General features: G+C 42.5%; 2 protein-coding genes across 3 annotated transcripts; one reads left to right on the top strand and one right to left on the bottom strand.

Annotated features, from left to right (window-relative positions):
• Positions 1-10,427: 10,427 nt before the first annotated feature.
• On the bottom strand, positions 10,428-16,280 carry LOC147507232 (nuclear pore complex protein NUP85-like). The gene is made up of 6 exons (XM_086600332.1): positions 15,900-16,280; positions 15,631-15,756; positions 12,331-12,401; positions 12,128-12,215; positions 11,432-11,488; positions 10,428-10,701 (listed from the first exon to the last, which is right to left on the bottom strand). The coding sequence occupies exons 1-6, from the start codon at positions 16,278-16,280 to the stop codon at positions 10,519-10,521; spliced, it is 906 nt and encodes a 301-aa protein (XP_086456458.1). The 3' UTR covers positions 10,428-10,518.
• Positions 16,281-17,002: 722 nt separating this feature from the next.
• Positions 17,003-23,629, top strand: LOC147507231 (RNA methyltransferase family protein). Of its 2 annotated transcripts, none has more exons than XM_086599946.1 (10): positions 17,003-17,395; positions 18,175-18,411; positions 18,516-18,674; positions 18,933-19,042; positions 19,132-19,240; positions 21,698-21,853; positions 21,925-22,040; positions 22,399-22,565; positions 22,983-23,113; positions 23,196-23,629. In XM_086599946.1, exons 1-10 carry the CDS (start codon positions 17,054-17,056, stop codon positions 23,313-23,315), a joined length of 1,647 nt encoding a protein of 548 aa, XP_086456072.1. In that variant the 5' UTR covers positions 17,003-17,053; the 3' UTR covers positions 23,316-23,629. The 2 variants fall into 2 exon arrangements, with proteins under 2 accessions (XP_086456072.1, XP_086456073.1); XM_086599947.1 differs by having other exon boundaries at positions 17,004-17,395; positions 23,208-23,629.
• Positions 23,630-24,287: the final 658 nt, after the last annotated feature.

The following is a 24,287-nucleotide window of genomic DNA, read 5'->3' as shown; positions in this document are numbered from 1 at the left end:
GTTATATCAAACACTACATTAGCATTCGATGGCGACTGCGTCACAAGTTCTTTGGCTTCGTCGTGGTATGCGTGAGTCGATCTCCACCCTCACCGTCACCGCCCGCGGGATCTCTGGGCTCGTCCTCCGCGGTAGAGGGGCGTTCAGTGATCGTTTCGCCACGAGAAGGCAGCATTTCGTCCGATCGTGACAATGCTCGCACTATTCATGTGATTACCTTTCGGACGATTCCGTGACCTCTTCCCGAGAAAAAGGCGTCGGGTCGGCTCTTCGGAAGTCTATCATTTTACTTCCGCAGGCAGCTCCGCCCAGCGGTTCAGTCGCGCGGCCAGCGATATCACTTTCACAGAGGCCAACTTAAGCAAAGTCACGCCTTCCCTCATAATGGCGCGATTGGTCGTTCATGTCAAAATCAGCGGATTTCCCCCGATCAAAGCGGCGTCCGATCGACCACTGGCGGTTCTGTGACATCTTATTTTACCACACCATGCAAGAGATGAACCTCCCCAAGTCCGTTCGTCGACCCAATGGCCCCTTTACGGGTTCAATGGCTCGAGCCGACCCCATTGGTGACATTATCTTACCGGTTTCGGTGGGCTCTCGAGAGGATAAGATTACCCGCAATACTTTCGGTTAGCGTTTCTCAAACAAGTCGCCATACAATGCCATCCTCGGACGTATTTGGATTCATCGGATCGCGGGCCGTACCATCCACTTTTACATCAAGTTCTCCGTTTCCCGGACCTCGAGGCATGATGGAGCTTAAAGCAATCAACTTAGGCGTACCATTGTAACCAGGTCCAATCAGCGGATCGATCGCTCGTGAATTGCTTCCCACCATACGGGGATCCCTCGGCCTACACAATGGCACGTGACTTAGTCGCGAAGTCCAACCCAGGCGCCAAGCGTAACGGCGGGGGGCTCTTCAAGCGAAGTTCTCTCGATGCCAATACCGCACTTTCGCTCCCGAGTCCTCAATGCGGCGCGAAGACCTCTAGCTTTGACTCGGTGACGATGGAAAGCCGTCGATTAAAGTTTCAGAGATCGTCTCAGCCCATGCAGCGTCGCCCACGGTTGCCAATAAATAGCACCGACCATCAATGTGTTTGCGGCCAGATCCACTCCCCGGTTAAGTGGCTACCCCCGGCGCGTTGCCCGAACAAGTCGCTCCACCATCAATGACGGTCGGATCGATCCCGCGGCCAGTTCAGCCCTTCCCCGGAAGTGAGTCGCCAAATAGTGCTGCCGCCGCGGTTGTAAAACCCCGATGGCAGAAAAAGAAAAAGTGAATCTTGCGCACGTAAGGCGACCGAAGTTTGTATATGTAGGGGCTAACCTCGACCACACTTTCGGATCTCAACTTGTAAATTTCTTATCAATGAATAAAGATGTTTTTGCTTGGTCGAGTATATCGATGTGCGGAATCGATCCTAACCTCGCTTGCCACAAACGCGTGAACCCCAATGCTAGACCGGTTCGAACAACGACCTCGTCGACTATCCTGCGCTTTCAAAAGCCATCAATGACGAGGTCGAAAACTTCAAGCAAAGTCGGTTTCATCGAGGAAAGGTAGACTACCCGAGTGGATTGCCAATATTGTTGCCGCCCCAAAAGAATGGTACGGGTTAAACTTATCGTCGATTTCACAAATGTCAATCGCCACGCCTAAAGATAGCTTTCCCACCTCGCATTGACGGTAACCGGTCCAAACTGTGGTCATGAACTCCTCTCCTTTATGGATCGTCACGATTAGTGGGTACAACCAAATCCCAGCTCGCCGAGGAAGATCAAGAGAAGACTTCGTTCATTACGAACAAAGGGATTTATTGTTACAACGGCGTCCTCCGTTCGGTCTAAAGAAGCGGCTTTGGGGCGACATACCAACGCTTCAGTCGCGGATATGTTCCAAGACATGTTAGGCGACACCATGGAGGTCTACATTGACGACATGGTGGTCAAAAGCAAAAAGGCGGTGATCACCTCACCCACTTAGAACAAGCGTTCTCCAGACTACGCCGTACGGGCATGAAGTTGAACCCCGAAAAATGCCTCTTTGGGGCATCCTCCGGCAAGTTTTTAGGGTATCAGGTGTCGCTTGTAGCAGGATCGAGGCCAATCGACCCGGATCCGGCGTTCTTAGATATGCCCGATCCACGCACAAAAGCGAGATCCGAAGTTGGCCGGGGAATGGTCAATGGCTCAACCCGGTTCATATCAAGGGCCTCGGATAAATGTAGACCGTTCTGCGGCTCCTCAAAAAGGCGAGCCGTTCTCATGGAAGCGATCAATGTCATCATGCATTCGCTACTACTCAAAGAGTATCTCACCACGCCTCCGTCTTAGCCAAACCAATATATGGAGAGAGATTTTGGGGCTTTATCGGCCATTTCGACTTCGCCATCAGCTCGAGTTCTCTTTAAAGAGGAGAACAATTCAGAGAAGCCGATCTACTTCACGAGTAAGACACTCACGCGCCGGCGAAAAGAATTATTCCTTCTGGAACGAGGCGTACTTGCTTTGTTGTATATTCGCCGCGGAAGTTCGGGCCGTACTTTCAAACACATCAAATTAAAGTTCTTACCGACCTTCCCTTGAAGAAAGTCCTTCACAAAGAAAACAAGACTTTCGAATGGCGGTTTGGGCGAAGAACTTCGGAGAACACCACATAGAGTTCGCCCCCGCGACTTCTCGAAAGGTCGGTCGTCGCCGATTTCCTAGCAGATTTCCCGGTCGAGGACCCTTAACTGGGAACAAGAAACCGAGCTCCGGACACAAAAACGGAGTCAAATCACATTGGTCTCTCTTTGTGGATGGTTCGAGTAATCTCGATGGAAGCGGCATCGAGTCGTCTTAGTTTCCCCGACGGAAATATGATTGAAAAGTCGATCCGCGATTGATTTTGCAACTTCTAACAATGAAGCCGGAGTCGCGGCGCTAATTAGGGGACTACGGATGGTTGCAGCTTCGGTGTCGAAGAGCTCCAAGTCTTTAGTGACTCGCTAACCGGTCGATTTCGCCCGGGTTGCAAAAGAATACACTACCCGAAGGTAACCTTTCCAAGTATCTTCGTGTCGTTCATCGGTTATTGCCTTCTTTTAAGCGGTACACATACATCATTTCTTTAGGAGGAGAACGCCACGCATGACGGTTTAGCTTATTTGGCTACCCGGACCAGTTGCGTTCCCCGACAAGTTCTCATAGAAGTCGTCGACCGACGCATACCAAGTCGACCATACCTTGATGATAAGCGACCTATTTCCTCTCTCGCCCGGTCGGTTAGGCCAAACATGGATGCGACCCATCATCGATTATATCCAAGACGCACGCGGCTCCGAGAGCGTACCAAAGGCTAAGCAGTCTCTTATCAAGCTCGGCGTTATTGTTTAGTCCAAAACAAGCTATTCAGAAATCGGTGGTGGCCCACACTTACGATGCATTACCCCGAGCGTGGTCGATTGATTTTTGCGAAATCCACGAAGCGAATGTGGAAATCACGCCGGGCGGCGCTTCATTAGCCCACAAGGCCATCTCTCAAGGATATTTCGGCCGGATGCGGATCGATGCTAAAGATATCGTCCTCAAATGTCTCAAATGCCAAGCGTTTGGCCTGATATCATCCAACCTGCTTTCGCGAATCGACAAGATAGCGAGCGGGGCCATTTCACATGTGGGGCATGGACATCATGGGACCATTCATTCCTGAGAAGAGTCGGCTTCCGCTTTGTCCTAGCCGCCACCGACTACTTCACCAAGTGGGTCGAGGCCATTCCTCGCCAGCGTCAAAAGAGTCCCATCGTCGAAACTTCATCCGGACTCACATTATCACAGATTTGGTTTACCACATACACTAGTAATGGACAACGGCCTCAATTCAAAGGCGAGAAGTTCAAAAGAGTTCCTAGCCAAGTGGAAGATCATTCATGCGTTCTCTACTCCGCGATGCGCTTTCAGAGTAACGGCCAAGCGAAGCCCGATAACAAAGCAATCTTGGAAAATTTGAAGGAAAAGATTGAAAAGAATAAGAGCCAATGGCCAAACCGGTTGGAAAACATTCTATGGGCTCACGCGACCCCCGCATTCCCAAAGACGGGCGAAGTCGCCATTCTCCTTATGTTATGGTACGAAGCGTAATTCCCACCGGTGACCATCACTACAACTCGATCGAACTTGTTGAGTCGGGGTATAACGACTCGTGTTATCCCAGAGGCGTCGACTTTGAAGAAAAGCGAGACTTAGCTGGCCGAGTCGCGATCTTACCAGCAAACTCTGAAGAACTCCTACAATAAGCGAGTTCATCCTAGGTTTTTTCAACCTGGAGACCTAGTGCTCAAAAAGACGCAGGACGATTCCAAGTTAGCCCCCACATGGGAAGGCCCCTACATCGTGGAACGGCGTCGTTGGCAATGGAGCATCTTTGGATAAGAACCCAAGAGGGGAAGATGTTGCCTCGACCTTGGAATACTTATCTACTGAAAAATTTTTATCAGTAGCGTCATTCATGTTGTAAATCTTTTGTTTTCATTAATGTAAGACAAGTTTTTTGTCCGACCGATACTCTACTCCAGTTAGTTGTATTGGTGCGACTCTCGCGGGCTACTTTAGCCTCTCCAATTCTTGTAACGTCGAGGACCTATATTTCTAGGATCGACTAAAGCGAACGCTCTCACGGCGGCTCGGGGCGCCGACTCTCGAGAGCTCATTTCTAGGGCTACATAGCCTCTCCGCGGGACTCCGCCGGGCTTTTGTAACGCGTCGAGGACCTATATTTCTAGGATCGACTAACGCGAGAACGCCAATTCTACCGAAAGCGAGGCGAAACATCTCTCAGGAGCTCACAAGCTACTTAGCCTCTCCAATTCTTGTAACGTCGAGGACCTATATTTCTAAGATCGACTAAAACGAGAACGCTCTCCACGAGCAAAACACTCAGCTATCGCAAGCTACATGCATCATACACATAACACATAACATGCATGTGAAACACAAGCAATAACAATATTCGATCAAGCATTGCAATAGATATGCCCACCGATCTGCTGGGATTACCCAGAAAATCCAGATCGGCGTCTCATGCAAAATAAACAAAGTATAGAACTGCCACTTTCGTGGAAACCGATCCTCGAACAAAAAGGCGAATCGGGCAAGCAAAACGAAACCATTTCTATTGTTTGCTCTCGTATAAGAGAGAGGAATGTAGACTATACTCACAACTTACGACTGACAGAGTCAGATGACGATCACCTTATCAATGCTCAGTAATGACATGCTTGTCTTCCGGGGCTGCGCTAGTCGAAGCAGTATGCCGAGCTGACCTCAGCGTGTCATACTTTTCGTCCAGAGCGGCATAGGCGTATCTGAGCTTGAGATCATATCGCTTCCGATTTTTCAAGATAAGCAAATACAACCGCCATTCCTTTTCCGACATTTACATCCGGTCCTGGCCGATAATTCCCTTTCCGGCTAGCATCCGTCACGGTCGGCGTTCTCGGCGATTCGTTCACGGTGGTGGACATCACTTCTAGTTTCTTCTTGTCCACCCCCCACGCATTTCGTCAGCCCCTCCACGTGCGGGTTCCCACTAGTCTCAGAACGCTGCACAGCATCTTTCAGCTTATCATACCCTGCAAGAAACTGCATGAACACAGTTAGACCACCAGACTCCACTGAAAGTCGGTACAACAGCTTAAGCTATCAGGAACTCACCAAACAAGCGGCCATATCCATCGTCCCCAGTAGTGTCCCCATGTCCTCGTCCTCAACCTCTGCTTTATCACCATCTAGCACAATCCCCTTCAGAACGCTAGTCGCTATGGGAGCCGAGTGGAAGCTACAGTCCGAGCGTTTTACCATCCGCTTCTTCCCCGTCTTCCCCAGGTAGTAGAATTCGCTCCCCACATCCTTACATGGCGGGGCCGAACTCTCACCAGAATGGCGACCTTGCCCCAACTTCGTTGCGGCTTTCCAAGCGACCCGATGGTTTCACCCACTTCGGCTGTGGCGACGGAATACAATGCCGCCGAGAGGCGACTATCTCTCCTCGATCGTTTATGACCCTTCGCTTCTCCCTCCGCGAACCTTTCTCTTCCCCGATCGCCATGAACATGAGGGCTCAAACTCCATCTCCTCCATTGATAGTGGCGGCGTTTCTCTCACAAAACATACGACATCTAGCCATCCCAACCTAAAAGGCAAAGTTACGGGCCGGTTAACACTTACTCTAGGTATTACTCAAACAAAGATAACATTTACAAAGAAGGAATCACGTGCACGGTGAAGAAGCAAAGAAGAAAGCAGAGCACGGCGACGAGGGTAGAAGCGAAGAAGATAGAGAAGCGCCAGACTTCAGCGATGGCCAAATACCTCGATGGTATGTAAAAGTCGTTTATATTCCTTAGGAAGCGTCTTTTCCTAAGAGCCTCATAATTGCCTTTGAGACGCCAAACGCCATCGCCCGCCATCATTATGTCCCTGAACCCTCGCCCCCTACACGCGTGTCACGCGCGTGAAGCTACCGGGTTGGTTGATCGAATAAATCGCGAATTCGAACAACGCCTCGGGCGGTATAACCCAACAGCGGGGCGCTCATCCACGCTTACGGTCATCAGCGGACTAAGTGGTCCCCGCGAACGCGACCTACCACGTTCTATTATGCTGTGATCTAATCACAATCGGCTATGATCAAGCAAACGAGTCAAGCACACAAAGCAAAACAAATAAATAGCAAGACCGCGATGAAAACAAAGGAACGACTGGTTTACCGGTTTTTCTCATCTGGTCGTTGTTTAGCCGAGTTGCTGAGACTACTCAGGAAATCCAACCCGGCTACACAAATACTAACATCGCATGGTTACCCCGAATTAGCACGGGGTACCAGCTTGCTCAAGAGTATAGTATAACAACACAAGAAAAACGAACTGCCCAGGTTACCCCAGGAAACCAGTTCTATTGTATCACAGCATATAAGCTGACAAGAAACAAAACAAAATAAATTCACAGCTCGCCCTCCATGGGCACCACAGTCAGTTCGCCAGGCTCAAACGCTTCATCAACCTCAGCAGCCTTCCCCTCCACTTCGATCGATATCCCGTCCAGTTCTAAACTCATCAGCGCATCAGGTGCAACAGTTCCAGCTTCAGACACCACGGTTTCTGGTATGATCAAGGAAGACCCAATCGCCCCACCGACGTCTCCTCCTCATTACTGTTCCAGCGTAAGTGCGGGACGTCGGGCGTGTGCATGTTCCTCCTTCAAAGCCTTGTACTCCATTTCCAGATCTCCGTAATCAAGCATCGGATCGTCAAATGCGTGATTTTAGTAGCGTCCGAGCAATTTTCTTACAGCAGGGGTATAATCGTTCGGCCTCCCAATTTCCACAAGCATGCGACGAACGTTACCTTCGCTCCTTCTAACTTCGCCCGGATCTTCAAACCCGGTGTCTTTCAAAGATCTTCGACAGAGTCGAGCTTCATGTGCCTTCCCGGACCCTCGAGCTCATCACGCTCCATCTTGGCGTCCCGCACGTTTTTCAGCTCTTGATCAACTTCAAAGCGATCTCCCTATCCGTTTCAGTGAGCTGCGCGAATCTCTTTCAACTTTTGGAACCGGTGACAAAGCCGCCACAAGGCACACGCAAAAAACAGATCAAAGCAACGAATAGAGGTTAACATGCTATACTAACGGGCGATAATTTACGTACCGGACATTGCGCGATTTCCATCCGGCGTATGGTATCCGCTAGCCCCTTCTCATCCGGTTCCTTGCGGTTCCCATCCAGGCGATGTTCCAAAGAAGCGGGCCTTTACCTTACTCGACTGAAATGCTGCGATTTTATACTTCTGATTGGCGCCCTTCGTGCTTTCGTCGGTACACAAATTGAGCCTCGGCTCATCGCCACTCCACCGCTTTTCCACTTTCGCCTTTACGGGGAGCCTTTCGCTTTTTCACCCGGATCGGGTTTCCGTCCTTGTCGGGCGGACTAGATCCCGCACCAAAGGTGGCCAAGTCCATGACTGTTTCAGAGACGCCCGACTCGGCGCCCACCGCTAGCACCACCTCCTCCACTCTCGAGCCCTCCCCAAGGCATGTCGTGATCACTTTAGCCATTCGAGCTCCCTCCGGCTCGCCACTTCAGCTCTCCTCTTCTCCGACCTACCCACGAGGAGGAAGCGCAAAAGCTTCTGATCTCCAACTCCACGGGAGCATCAATGGTCGATCCTCCGGGATAAAAGCTCGAGCTACCGGCCCCGCAGCCTCCACAACAGGGGCCGAGACCGAGACGCTGGCGCCGCCCGGTCCGGTCCTCCCGTGTTATCGGATCACTTGTATGCGTTTCTCCATCACCCTTCGCCGTCCGACTTAGAGCTCGCTCCTTTTGCACCTTCCTCTTCTCCGGATCGCGGCACCTCCTTTTTCCTCAAAGAAATGAGCAAACTCGAAGCTTAGCTCGCTTTTGTTCCCGACTCAACCGTCGCGAACCTCTCTATCTCCCCACGATCGGTTCGAGTCCGCCACGGGAATATCGCAAACAACACAACGAGATGAACCGGTTAGACGAAAGCAAATGGCTCACCCACTAACACAACAAGAGGGAAGACAATCCTACCCACCGGCTAGACTACACATTCTAGTTCGCGAACCTACATCCATCGGGCGGTGGTTGCCCACTAGCAACAAATGCCTCCTCGCCCAGCCTCATTGCTTACACCATCAAGCACGGCATGAACGCTGGCGTCGGCATGGTTTGCAAGCTAAAGTTCGGGATTACCGGACCGCCTCATTCGTAATGCTCTATTATGTCGGACACACCTATGTGGAATTCCCACTCGCATTTAACAGATTGAACACCCTCGAATAGTCGCCGGTGTTGCCAACGAACCGACATGGAGACTTCCATAATAACTCAAGAAGTCACAAACTAACCCGAGCGGAACAGAATGCATGAACGCCTCACCGGTGACCTTCACATATGATTACTCCACCATCGGAGGCTTGTACCCTCACTACGAACATTTTCACTCAACCTAGGTTCAGATATTTCCGTGTCGGGCACATTAATCCCATACGCCGCTTTCGCGGCTCGGAAACGAGTGGCGACCCACCGATTCTGACTCTTGGGGTGGGTCCTGGCTGGCGTCATCCCTTCTCGACCAGACGTACTAGCCACCTCATCCTCTGACCCAGATCGGCTATTAACCTCCTCTACCCTAACTTCTTCTTCCCCTACAGTCCGATCATCACCGCCGCTCAACGAATCCTCATCCTCTTCTTCATACTCTCCACAGCTCATTGAAACCTCCCGTACCTCTTCCGAACGAGTGTCATCAGAATCCGACATTGTAATATCACCTTATTCTCGAATCACCAAACCCTAAACCCTATAACCTAACACTGACCTACCAACTTAATAAACCCTACTTTTTTGGAAGAAGAAAGCAAAGCGAAAATGAAAAGCAAAAAAGAAGCGAAGCACTTCACCGCAAAGCCCACCAAACTGCGTTTTGCGGAAGAAGAAACGGAAATGCCTTTTGGTTGCCTCAATTTTGATTTTTGCAACAAACCTGTTCGGTTTAAGAAGTTATGATTACGGCCTATGATATAGCCCACACACGTGTCAAGGAACTGTCTTTTCGACTTCGAATACCGCGGCGACGACGATTCCTTTCAACCGCTATGATTTCGTCGCGTGCGAATGACACACAAAAATTTCTTTCCGCCGGGTTTCCAACTCGGCATCCCAAACGAGCGCTCTCCATAGCTCGCTCATGCTTCACCCAAGTGTTCGTCTTCTCGCCAGGTGGTCGCTGCATGAACCCGACCATTCTACCGAGAGTGGGGAGCAATATCCCCACTAAGGAACATTGCGACGGCGAAGCACAAGCGACCTCAACGATCGACCTCCAAGACCGATCAGGAGCAACTCCTTACAAGTAGGTGTGTTTTGCGGACGAAGCCTGGCGACCTCAAAGCACCGACCTCAAGACCGATCTTGGCGACTCCTCACAAGTAGGTGGTACGAGCGAAGATGCTTCAAGATCTGAACACTTGGCCGAGAGGCGAGCAGCCCCACCGGATGTAATCATTGCCAAAATCTTATTTGCATTTCCCACCGGGAAATAGGGACTACCGCACCAACTCCCAATCGAGTATGACTCACACCAAAACCACTCCAAAGACTCATTCACGATCTCTACCCTACATTTGTACACAAAGGGTACACGTGTCCGAAGGATCTCCACCCCTTAATCCTATAAATACCATCTATTTGAACTACGTCGGACGCGATTCTTCTCTCCCCAACAAAAGGAAGAAAAGAAGAGATCGTAGGCGGTTAAGCTTCATGCGCGACCCGGTCCCATCCAAAGTCCAAACCCATCTCGACCTCTTCTACTATAATTAGGAGAAAACTAAAATACCCCTTTACAGAGCCCATCCGGACGGGAGATTTGAAGGAGCCAATCCTTTTCAATGCATCCCATATCTCTCCATCAGTCACACGACTGTAAGTTAGAAGCAACAAAATCATCGTTCCTCAAGAATAGCTCGGCCAAGATTCGTGGCCAGGGCAAGTCTGACAGAGTTAAGGGCCTGAGCTGGCAAGTCAGGTTCATGGTAGTCAGGACGCAGCCTTCCAATAGACAAGTCTTGCAAGTTGGTCTGGGAGACGTTAAGCAGAGGTCGTTCTCGCCAATTAAACAATATCAACTGCATTATATACCAAGTCCATACATTAAACAAACAAGTAACTACGTCCAGACCAGCAATGTTGCTATTCTTTTTCTTCCTCAACGTATTAGATTTAATTTAAAACTGAATTCTCTCATTGAATCATAGTTACAGTAAAAAAGTGGAGAATGGAAAATGCAGAAAAAAAGGACGAGACTGGAGATAAAAGATGAGAAAGAGGTGGCTTCATTTATGAGTCGCCACTTTTTCAGCAAGGTTTTTTTTGTCTTTAAGCAACTAAATACACTTCACATCAGCGATGTTGTGAACAAGTTCAAGTGGGTTAGCCGGACTCTTCTTTTGAATTGTCGGTTCAAACTTCAAAGATCACATCAGACTATTTTCTCAAAAAAATAGATACAATTATGACTGAGTTTACTCATTAGAATTTGTCATCACTTCTAGGTTGGACTAAATTATGTCACGCATCAATAGGGAACTTTGGAAGTTGACTCTGTTGGCCAAAAGCTACGCACAATGCAGAAAAACTTGTGAAATTTTCTAAATAACTCTTTTCCTTTTTTACCCCTGTGCATCAGACACCATACATCCAAGTTCTATGTATATTAGTATATATATACTTATTTTGTACACTGGGTAAAGGGGTAAATCGGGATCTATACAGGGGTCTGAGCTTTATAACAGAATCATATTTTATTAACAGTCATGCAACAAAGAGTCTTGCAACAAAGCATACACTTAAACTCACCGAGTCGTGCAGAAGAGGGAGCCAGAACCGTTGTGGTGTGGAAGGATTTTTCATGAGCTGCAGAACAATAATTAAAGAATTTTATCATTACCAAAATTTGTATAGCAATTACAAATGTCAAATCATGGAGTCAAGGACCAAGGTCTATTATATCTAATCAATCTCAATAAATGGATACGTCTACATTTTTCTTTCATATATAGAGGCATTAACTATCGAACATTCAGAGTCAATTTCACATTCTCAAATCATGTCCTCAAATATAAAAATACTTTGTATACATATAAATCAAAATATATATATATATAAATACTATGGGTTTGAACGGGCAAAACAAAATGAGAACAAACATAGGATGACATGCGCGAGGAAGAATCGCAACGCGTAAGGGAGAGAGGGAAACTATTGTACTTTTTCGTTTCTAAAATTGAAATTACCGTATCTTTTGATCCCGGAGTTAGTTTACAGCAAAATTTATATTTGTAGGATGCTAAGGTACTAAGAAAATCCATGAAAGTTGGTCTAGTATCAGGGGTTGACAATAGTAAACAAGAGACGCAAGCAAGAATAACTGATAGTCGTGAGAATAAAGCTAATAAAATATGTAACTTTTACGCCAAACCAAGTTTGCACATAATTGTTCCATCCTAGCAGTTAATTTAAACGGGCACTTTCTTTAGAAAATCTCCATTTTACCTGTATAAGCGATTCTATAGCTTGCTGAGCAGCCTCTCTTGCCTTACCAGCTTGCACCTGCTGAAGGGATTTCTTGAAATCCCTGTACCTGTGTCACATTTAAGGACCAAAAGTCCCAAGGAAACGTTAGTATGGACTTCATGTTTTAGTAATAATACTGGACCATTAAACATGAAGGTAAAGTAACAGAGCTTAGTATTTACTTGTGAAGAAACTCAAGGCCACCTACGGTCCTGCCTTCAGAACCAAGCAATTCAATCAAGCCTTCCCATTGCTGCTCATACAAGAAAAATGTAAATTAATACCTAAATGTCACAGTTAGTCTTAGGAAACAATTTAGACTTGCTCCTCCGGACTCACTCGCCGTCTTAATCAACACATTTTGACCATTATCTCGTGGTCAGGGCAGTTGAAATGTCTTGAATATCCTTTTTGTTGAAAAATGACCAAAATGACATATTGGTTTTGCAATACCCAATTTAAACTAGAGAATATACATGACATGTGTCAATATCTAATTACTCACATCCAACGGCCCACATCACTCTAGCTCATTGATAATTAAACCCTAAACCTTGAGTTCATCCTCCCCAACTAATTAAGCACCAATTTTATTTGAAATCATTAAAAGTAACACCTTTAATATGGGTAAAATGATGGTGGGTGTTCAAGAATTTGAAAAGTTATAAGTAATAAACATGCATAATGACTACTAAGAATGTGAATTAGTGTTTCTTAAGCTTGGGATACATTAATGAAGATTATTCAATTGTAATGGTGATTTGTGGGGTATGTCTAATAACACATGAAACTGGGGGGTGGGGGAGGCATGTCTAATTTCTAATTTAAGATTTATTTTCTAATTGTTTTTTCTTGCTACCAATACCCCTCTTGTCGACACATGTCCAATGTATTAAGTGTTTGTGACCGTTAGATTAGATAGGACGAGATGTCGACACGTCTCTCTTTCTTTCTCAAATATGAAAATAGGTCTTGAATTGGGAAGTCTAGGGTTATTTTGGTAGTTTACAACAACAAGGGTATTCAAAACATTTCACTGCCTTGACCACAAAGATAACAGTCAAGATGTGTTGACTGACATGGCTAGTTAGTCTAGGGGGGCAAATCTAATTTCTCTTAATTGGGGGCAAGTCTAATTCTTTTTTCAAATGGGGGTGCAGGTAAAAAAAAACCTAAAAATTTAGCACCAGGTCAACAAAAACCGATAAAAACACGGTCATGTTCTAAATTACCTTGAAACTATTATCCGAGATTCGCTTGCCAACAAAATCAAACAATTTTGTTGGCGATTTTATTGAGGTGAATTTTCGTCTTGAGCTTTCTTTTTGGGCCCGGAAAATTGCGACCCTTTCCTTCCATGTTTCTAGTGGTGCACTCCGTTAATCGTCCAACAATATAGGGAAGTTTAAAGCAATTTCAGCAGGTTAAAAACGAGTGAGCGAGAGAGGGCTTCACACGCGAAATCACATGGTCATTTAAATCTCTGTCTAACATGTGTAAACACCTTAGCCCAAGTTTTCATTTTGTTTTCACGAGTAAACTCAATATCATGATCAAGAAAAATAGAACTACTTGAGTTAGTACTCCCTTCACTCTCACAATTCCCAACAATAATTGAAGAATACAAACCCAACATTACATTGAAATCAATCATGCTTATATGCTTCGCATAACTATAACAAGCAGTGGCTTGGAGCTCAAAGATCGGTTTCAATGATAGATAAACTACCATCACGAGAAATCCATACATCAAAATTTTTTGTACATAATTCATTCCACTTATTTCGGATCTCTTCCTTAATTTTAGAAATTGTTAAATCTATTCCGATACGAAAAGTGAAACTATCACGGTCATAGCAAAACACACTTGGGGGGGCAAGTCTAATTCTTTTTTCAAATGGGGGGTAAAAAAACCTAACAATTTAGCACCAGTCAACAAAACCGATAAAAACACGGTCATGTTCTAAATTACCTTGAAACTATTATCCGAGATTCGCTTTGCCAACAAAAATCAAACAATTTGTTGGCGATTTTATTGAGGTGAATTTCGTCTTGAGCTTCTTTGAAGCTTTAAAATTGCGGACCCTTTCCTTCCATGTTTCTGGTGGTGCACTCCAGCAATCTGTCCAACAATATAGGGAAGTTTAAAGCAATTCTGCAGCGTTAAAAAACGTAGTGAACAGAGAGGGCTTCACACGGAAATCACATGGTCATTTAAATCTCTGTCCAACATGTGTAAACACCTTAGCCCAAGTTTTCATTTTGTTTTCACGAGTAAACTCAATATCATGATCAAGAAAAATAGAACTACTTGAGTTAGTACTCCCTTCACTCTCACAATTCCCAACAATAATTGAAGAATACAAACCCAACATTACATTGAAATCAATCATGCTTATATGCTTCGCATAACTATAACAAGCAGTGGCTTGGAGCTCAGCATCAGTTTCAATGATAGATCGCTTACCATCACGAGAAATCCATACATCAAAATTTTTTGTACATAATTCATTCCACTTATTTCGGATCTCTTCCTTAATTTTAGAAATTGTTAAATCTATTCCGATACGAAAAGTGAAACTATCACGGTCATAGCAAAACACTACTGGGGGGGGCGGGCAAGTCTAATTCTTTTTTCAAATGGGGGTGCAGGTAAAAAAAAACCTAACAATTTAGCACCAGGTCAACAAAAACCGATAAAAACACGGTCATGTTCTAAATTACCTTGAAACTATTATCCGAGATTCGCTTGCCAACAAAAAATCAAACAGCTGTTGAGCGATTTTATTGAGGTGAATTTCGTCTTGAGCTTGCTGAAGCCAGAAAATTGCAGACCCTTTCCTTCCATGTTTCTAGTGGTGCACTCCAGCAATCTGTCCAACAATATAGGGAAGTTTAAAGCAATTCTGCAGCGTTAAAAAACGTAGTGAACAGAGAGGGCTTCACACGGAAATCACATGGTCATTTAAATCTCTGTCCAACATGCGTAAACACCTTAGCCCAAGTTTTCATTTTGTTTTCACGAGTAAACTCAATATCATGATCAAGAAAAATAGAACTACTTGAGTTAGTACTCCCTTCACTCTCACAATTCCCAACAATAATTGAAGAATACAAACCCAACATTACATTGAAATCAATCATGCTTATATGCTTCGCGATAACTATAACAAGCGATGGCTTGGAGCTCAAAGATCGGTTTCAATGATAGATAAACTACCATCACGCGAGAAATCCATACATCAAAATTTTTTGTACATAATTCATTCCACTTATTTCGGATCTCTTCCTTAATTTTAGAAACTGTTAAATCTATTCCGATACGAAAAGTGAAACTATCACGGTCATAGCAAAACACTACTAGTACATGCAGTGCGGGAGTCTAATTCTTTTTTCAAATGGGGGTGTAGGTAAAAAAAAACCTAACAATTTAGCACCAGGTCAACAAAAACCGATAAAAACACGGTCATGTTCTAAATTACCTTGAAACTATTATCCGAGATTCGCTTGCCAACAAAATCAAACAGCTGTTGAGCGATTTTATTGAGGTGAATTTCGTCTTGAGCTTGCTGAAGCCAGAAAATTGCAGACCCTTTCCTTCCATGTTTCTAGTGGTGCACTCCAAACAATCTGTCCAACAATATAGGGAAGTTTAAAGCATTTCAAGAAGCGTTAAAAACGTAGTGAACAGAGAGGGATTCACACGGAAATCACATGGTCATTTAAATCTCTGTCCAACATGCGTAAACACCTTAGCCCAAGTTTTCATTTTGTTTTCACGAGTAAACTCAATATCATGATCAAGAAAAATAGAACTACTTGAGTTAGTACTCCCTTCACTCTCACAATTCCCAACAATAATTGAAGAATACAAACCCAACATTACATTGAAATCAATCATGCTTATATGCTTCGCATAACTATAACAAGCAGTGACTTGGAGCTCAGCATCAGTTTCAATGATAGATCGCTTACCATCACGAGAAATCCATACATCAAAATTTTTTGTACATAATTCATTCCACTTATTTCGGATCTCTTCCTTAATTTTAGAAACTGTTAAATCTATTCCGATACAAAAAGTGAAACTATCACGGTCATAGCAAAACACTACTAGTACTGAAAAATCCATATCATTGCAAGAAAAAAAAAACTTATATTCATTAAAAATAAACTCATTAGATTTTCATACAAAGACATGTTTTGCATGCCATAAGTAATAAAAAAACAAATGGCACGACACCATAAAAAATCAAAACAAACAATGAATTAACTATGAATAACACTAAACCTAAATAAAAATGTATTATAAATTGAAGAACACAATCTGTATCACATTGTCTCAAATTGAAGAATATATAAATACCTACATATGGAAAATACAAAATTCAAAACAATAAAAGAAAAAGAAAAAGAAAATGAGATGAAATAGAAAAATGAGGAAAACAAAAACGAACCTAGATGAGCAACGATTGATGGAGAGAAGTGGAATAGATCGAGATAAGTGGAATGACAAAAATTGTGCATGAAAGTTGGGTTTATTCTGGAAATTTTCTAATTCTATTATGTATAAGAGGAGAAGGTTATTATTGAAATTAAATATAACAAAAATAGAAAAATTTATCCTGGAACCGTAATTGCTTACACCGAATTAGTTGATTTATCCTAAAACCGTAAATTATCCGGTCCTGGAGCCATAAATAATTTCTAATTTGAGTGATTGGGCCTAAATTTGTGATTTGCAAGAGGGGGCAAATAGTTACATTGTTTAAGAGCCCATTGGGCTACAAATTGGGCCTCCCCATGGCGCACCAGTTGGTCATTCACTCATTCCTCAAAATCTGAAATCTTCATCACACACTCACTCAACTCCCATTTAGCCGGGCTTTACCGCCATTTAATCTCATGAACCTTACAACAACAATGGCAACAACCATACACACCCACACCTTTCGCCGCATTAACACGCGTCCATTTCTTAAAAAACTGCCCAAACCTTCATTCTCTTCACTCTCCGCATCACTACAAGTAACTCCAGAAGAAGAATCTCAACCGTCCACTACACAATCTCCATCTTTCTATCCAAAGAAGAACCAAACGTTGGAACTTGTTTGTGAAAGTTTAGCATTTAAAGGAAAGGGTGTTTGTAAAGTTGCTGATACTGGGTTTGTTCTCATGTGTGATCGTGCACTACCTGGTGAACGGTTCATTGGTCGGGTTACTAGAAAGAAGGGAAACTATGCCGAGGTGATTTGTTTTCTTACTTTACTTTTACACTTTATGACTTGGGGCTGTTGTTTTTTGGTGAATTTTTGTTGCCTTGTTATAAAGTTTGAATTTTTTGTTTACTTGAAGAATGAAAACTTTAGGCCAATTAACAACTTGGGGATGTGTAAATTCTTTTTATATAAGCCCCATTTTAGCTCAAGTTTTAAGTAGTTTTCATTGGTAGTTTATAGCATGTACTACAGTATTGAATATAACTAGTTTGGGCATTGTAGACTATTGTATAAATCTGCAACATAGAAAGCAATTAAGATTCAAGCATTTGGTAGAAGCATGTTAAAAGACTGCTTGTCAGTTTAAGCATTGTCCATTGCAGCCTTGGAATTTTTATTTTTTAGTAGTGAGTACCTTTTTACTACCCCAAATTTTGTGTGAATAATAATAAAAAAAGAAGCCAAAACACCAGTATACCAAATGGAGCATATCTCCAAACAGCTGTCTTTGTTGGTATAGGAGCCATGAAGAAGATCGCCTCTTTCTTCGTTGGTTTTTGTGAAATTCCATTGATACACACCTTATAACATGCAAGGCTAATCGCTGCCAGTATTTGAGCTGAAAATCATGTGCGGAGCTTAAATTCTTGTATATGATCGTGTTGAGAATGCACAGTAAGCAAAGTTAAAGCAAGGACTGAAATTCTGGCAGTGGTAAAATGAAATAAAATATTGGGCTTCAAAGCTCACACAAACATAGTGATTGTAAGTTTGGTTGTGACATTGGTGTTTGCATTCATTATGCAGGTGCAGAAGATGAAGACAATTAGTCCTCACTGGGACTTTGTGAATGCCCCATGTGAATATGCCTCGTATTGTGGAGGTTGTAAAACACAAAACTTACTATATGAAGCTCAGGTTCGAGCAAAGGAACAGCAAGTCAGTGAGTTGATAACACATGTCGGCATGTTTAAAGACCTAGAGCTTTCTGCTACAATGAAGCCCATCGTTCCATGCAACATTCAATTTCATTACCGTAACAAGGTTGGTGTATCAATTGTCTATTGTCTATTTTCCATGTCTCAGTTATGGCCGTACACATTGTCTTTTTCTAGTTATACCAACCTTTGATTTTCTTAGTTCTGCAGATGGAATTTTCTTTTGCCACTCAGAATTGGCTACCTAAAGAGGAACATGAGAAACAAGATGGTTTGGGTAGTTACGCATTGGGATTGCATGTTCCGGGATTTTTCGATAAGGTCCTCACTATTGACAAGTGCTTACTACAAAGTGAGGCTGCGAATAAGGTATGCTGTCTCATTGTTTCAAATGCATGAATTACATACTGGCTACAGTAAATTATTGGGTTATTTAGGTCTTAGTACAACTATTAATAGCGATACTAGGCTTTAGCACGACTTTTCAAATTAATTAGGCTTTAGTACAATTCCTGTCAGTTGGCCGTGTGTTAACTTCTGTAATACATGTAAGGAATTTCTTTCTAGTCTGTGTTTTTTCCTTTCATCTGTAAAGCTCTGCATGGTGACTTTGAATTTTAAATATAGGTTCTCGCGGTCATTCAAGACGGTTGGAGAGATTCAGAGTTGGGCCTTTCACCATATGATGTCCACACTCATGCTGGTTTCCTTAAGCATCTAATGCTAAGAAGTGGCAGGTGTTTCTCTTAGAAGTAGTATTGTGTACGAATTGTTAATTGACCTATTACAATGTAGTTGCTTCTATAATTGCTTTTGTCTGTTTCAGTGATGTGAAGACTGGTCTGACTGAGCTTATGGTAAATTTTGTGACTTCTGCTTATAAGCCAGAGTTACTAGAGCCTCTTGTTGAGAAGATTTCAGCTATTACAGAAGTGGTATGTCCTTAGAGTCTTTTAATATTGTTGAGATGTTAAATCCACATGGGACATTGAAAGCCTTGCATTACAGTAGAAGTTCCTGGGCCTGCCTCTCCACTCACCACCAATCAGTTTTGAGTTGAATACCCTAGCGTTTGATAAATATTTTAACTTCAGCCTAGTTATTTGTCAAATAACATTTTTCCTCTCTCCAAGCAACAATAGTTCTAAGCTGGTAATAACGTTCTTAGTTTAGGTATTGGTATTCTTACTTAATATAGCTATAGTGTTGCGTTTTAGTTTGAACTTGGGTTTATTTTATTTATTTCACTAATTGGTTGAATTGGCCATCATTGTCCATTAAAGAAGCTAACTAATCTCATTAATTGTGGGTCATTCTTTTAAGGTATGCAATTTGGTTCTGTTAAGCAGTTATAAACTCTTTCATAGAAACAAAGTCTCATGCTTTAAAGCATGACCAAAGGCTTACAACAATCTAGGGCCTCTAGGCATATGCCTCAAGTGATGTCTTTTCTTTAATTATTGTAAAACTGTAATAAACGTAGGAAACATTGTTAAAATTCGCAATTTAGTTTTTTTAGTTCAAATCTAACATTCCATGAAGGTTATAGTGGGGCCTGTTTGGCAAAACTAATAAACTACTCAAAATGGTCATGTCTAAATAAGTCAGTAGGCTCTATCTTGCTGTGTTCTTTAGGAAGAACGGGAAATTTGTGGCCTATGATGAGGGTTGGCAAGTTGGAAGTGTAGATATTTATTAAAAAGGGGGCGGTTAATTCTCTTAAAAGCACCCTGGCTAGTCTCTTTGTCTATTTTATGTATCTTTTCGTCATTCCCAAAAGTGTTGCGAGCAGGATTGAAGACATTATGAGGAACTTTCTTTGGGATGATTTGGACGAGCAACGTCACTATCACTTGGTTAGGTGGGAGTTGTGTTGTTTGGCTAAAAAGGACGGGGGTTTAGGTATTTGAGACATGAATATTTTAATCAAGCTTTGTTGGGTAAGTGGTTGTGGTGATTTGGAGAGGAACGTCAGAGTTTGTGGAGAAGAGTGATTGTGTCCTACTTCGGGGAAGCTCATTTTGGATGAGATAGTGGTTCGGTTCGTATTTCTTATGGTTGTGGGGTTTGGAGAGGAATCCTTAGTGCTTTTCCTATGTTTCTGAAAGGTGTCCAGTATAAGCTAGGGCTTGGTGACAAAATTCTTTTTTGGGAGGATAGTTGGTTAGAGGGAGGTTCACTTGCCAACGGTTATCTATTGTTGTTTGGCTTATTTAGCTTCAAAGGTAAACCAGTTACAGATTGTATGGTTAGAACTGAGGTTGGTATATCGTGGAATCTAGGTATTCGCAGAGCTCAGAATGACTGGGAGGTTGATGCGTTAGCTTCCCTTATGGTTAGGCTTGATGCGCTACTTTCTGTGATGCAAAACTGTGATAAGAGAGTGGTACCCGAGCAAGAAAAATATTTTCTCTGTTAAGTCTTTTTATTTCAACATTCCTACTTGGTCAAATTCTCATAATCGTTGTGCTCCTATTCCCTATTTTCCCAGTCTAGTCATATGGGGAACTAAAGTCCCTACTAAGATTTCTTTTTTTGTTTGGACAGTCTCCTTAGAGCGTATTCTTATCATGGATAATCTTCGGAAGCGTAAAAAAATTATTGTTAACTATTGTCAGTTGTGTAGGAAAGATGGTGAATCTGTAAATCATGTTATGTTGGGATGCCCTTTTTCTTTGAACATTTGGTCTTCTTTCCATTTAGAGTCTTATTTTTATTGGGTGAGTCCTGGGCGAGTGGTGGATTTGTTGAAGGGTTGGTGGTCATGGTCCTTTTACCTCATCAGGCAATCGTCTTTGGAGCTGGTTACCATTTGCTATTCTGTGGGGTATTTAGATTGAGCGAAATCGTCGACACTTTGAAGGCGTTTCCGCATCTAAGTAGGAGCTTATCATATCTATTAAGTCTTTATTATTTCAGTGGCCTAAGATTTTTTAAGAGTTTAGGAGTATCCCTTTTGAGTATTTTGTGGTGAGATGGGATAGACTTTTGTATTTAGTAGTAGAATAATTTGTAGTTCTCGGGTTAGCCTCTTGTGGCTATGTTTTTAGTTTTTTTTTGTTTCTTTGTAATAGTAGGCTTTCTCGGCTTACTTTCTTTTCACTTTTAATGAGATTTCAACTTTACCGAGCAAAAAAAAAAAAATGTACCAAATTTTCAAGATATATGACACGCGAAGCATTGAAAAGATCAAGACACATTATACTTTTTTAACAATTTATGTAGCTATGAAAAAGTGTTATTAAATTCAACTGAAATGCTATGAATATGTTTTCGGTGTTCTTTAACACTTTATGTTGAGATATGTTCAATGTTAATGGGTCTTTCTTTTGCTTGTCAAGTCTCAGAATGATATATTAAGTTGATCATGTTACTTTTGTTAAAAATATTAGGTAAGCATCGTGAACAATGTGAATACTTCTGTTGGAAACACATCTCTCGGGGAGGAGGAATACATTTTGTATGGAAAGCCAACCATCACAGAGACTTTAAGAGGAATAATTTTCCAGATTTCAGCCAACTCTTTTTTCCAAACAAACACCCACCAGGTAAACTCTTCTATAGACTTCCTGTAATATTCCCTACCGTAAAAGTGAACATTAACTGTATATTTGTGCAGGCGGAGGTTCTGTATAAAATTGTTGAAGGGAATGCTGGTCTTAGAGGAGATGGTTCAGAAATTGTTCTCGACTTATTCTGTGGAACTGGTACCATTGGTCTAACGCTGGCGAGAAAGTAAATCCCTTTACCATTTTCTACTTTTTCAAGGTGTGTTTGATTGATCTGGAAAAACTACTTTGTGGGCATTTACCTGTGTACTTTTCAAGAAAATAGACTACCAAGTCATATTTTCCCTTCAAATCCAGACTCCTCTATATAATAATATAAATATATGGAGGAGGATCAGTATACCATAGTTTATTGTTTATGTCTTGTTCCCGATAATGTTTTTGGTCAAAGGATGTTCATGCTGAAAAAAAAACTACTTCACCTGACCACAAATCAGTTCTTCAGAAATCAAGTAAACATGCCCTTAGTTACACAAGTTTACCACCTAGTGCTATAATCTCTGTTTATTGGTTTATCTTTTCAGGGTAAAACATGTTTATGGTTATGAAGTCGTCCCCCAAGCCATCTCCGATGCTCGTAGGAATGCTGAGCAAAATGGCATTCACAATGCCACATTTGTCCAAGGAGATCTGAATAAAATTAGTGACAGTTTCGGTACTGAATTTCCTAAGCCTGATATTGTCATTTCAGGTATTTTGATCACCCAGCAAAAAAAAAAGCTATTTTGATCCTGGTCACCTTGTTTTGATGCATCGCTGTTTATGTTCAATTTCACCAAATTAATCATCACCGTTGATAAGAAATGGTGGGTGTACTACAAGTGAAACATTCCAAAATTTAGGGAAAATAAAATTGATTGGTAATGTTGAGAATTGTATATCTACTGTCACCAGAGAAAAGAGAGTGTGTATGTCAATTTTTGAAAGTATGGAGGAGTTTGGAATCTCGATTGCTTGTTACTTCGGCTATTTACTTCAATACTTCCTGTCTTGTTAGATTTCAATTGATGCAATTGCAATCAGGTCATAAATGAGGTCCTATATATAGTGATCAAATCACACCACAGAAGTTTAGACACATTCTAATATCACAGTACAACTCCTGCAGATCCTAATCGTCCTGGCATGCATATGAAGTTGATCCAGTATTTACTGAAATTGCGGGCCAAACGCATTGTTTATGTATCTTGTAATCCTGCTACATGTGCGCGTGACCTTGATTACCTGTGTCATGGGGTGGTATGTATCACTTTAACTTCACTAGAAGTCGTGGCGTTCCCCCTTAATATGTATTTGTTACTTGTAGTCATTGACCCTACAGAAAAATATGCAGGCAGAGAAAGATATAAAAGGATGTTACAAGCTGAGAAGTCTGCAACCCGTTGACATGTTCCCCCACACGCCTCATATTGAGTGTGTTGCCTTATTGGAGCTTGACTAATCCCGTTCTCTGGCCTGACTTACTTACTCTTCAATTTTGGTGCTAATTTAGCATGCGTTGCATGTTACAGCCATTTCCTATTCACAGCAATTTTTACCGAGGAAAAGCAAATGCTTGGGAGCTCTGACCTTATTCTGCCTGCGAGCCATATAGGTGGGAAGCTGGTGTATCTTCATTTGTATAGCTTTGTAACATTTGTGAAAGAAATGAAATCGTTTTGATTTTCTTCTGCAATATCAAGTTTTCTTGTCTACTGAATGGATTATTATTGTCGATTCTTATTGTGAAACAAATGATTTATTTTTTTATTTTCATGCACTTATCTGTTAGACAGAACTCAATGTCGGCCACCTGACTTGAGAATTGAGATCAAGCCTTTATTTTTTTATTAAGTCTCTCCACATAAATGATATTGTAGCATAGCAAGGGCCAAGATGACAAGGGCGAGCATCTTGATGTGAATCCAATCTAATCGTAGATACACTGTTTCTTTTCTCCTCACTCTGTTGATATTTGATCCCCCAAAACCATTCCAGTAACAAAGTTATTTATTTGTGGGTGTAGAATTTGAGAACATCTGGGGACAAGTACTCACAATCAAGTGAGGAGTTGAACAGTGTCAATGATCAATAGAGAGGGAATGGTTGTGGTTTTCCCAGTTATATTACCTTCATTTTGGACCCTAGCTTCTTTGTTGTAGTTGTTGACTTATTACCGCTGCGCTGCTCTGAAGTAACCTTAATTAGTAATGACATCCTGCCATTGATATTCCATACTTCATTCATATCCCTTGAGAAGGAAGTCCTTTCACAAACACAGTTGTGAAACTGTTTTTCTCCCAGCATTGTATATACCTTTATGAAATTTGGAATGTTCTGATATGTGAGCAAGATCATGCCGATAGTGTCCAAAATAAAAATGATTTTAACAGTATCAAAGTAATCCACACTCCGTATTAGACTACGCCAGTAC

Source organism: Coptis chinensis, chromosome 3 (assembly GCF_015680905.1).
Source record: "Coptis chinensis isolate HL-2020 chromosome 3, ASM1568090v1, whole genome shotgun sequence".
In the NCBI taxonomy this organism is placed as follows: domain Eukaryota; kingdom Viridiplantae; phylum Streptophyta; class Magnoliopsida; order Ranunculales; family Ranunculaceae; genus Coptis; species Coptis chinensis.
This window is presented reverse-complemented; position numbering and strand designations above follow the sequence as displayed.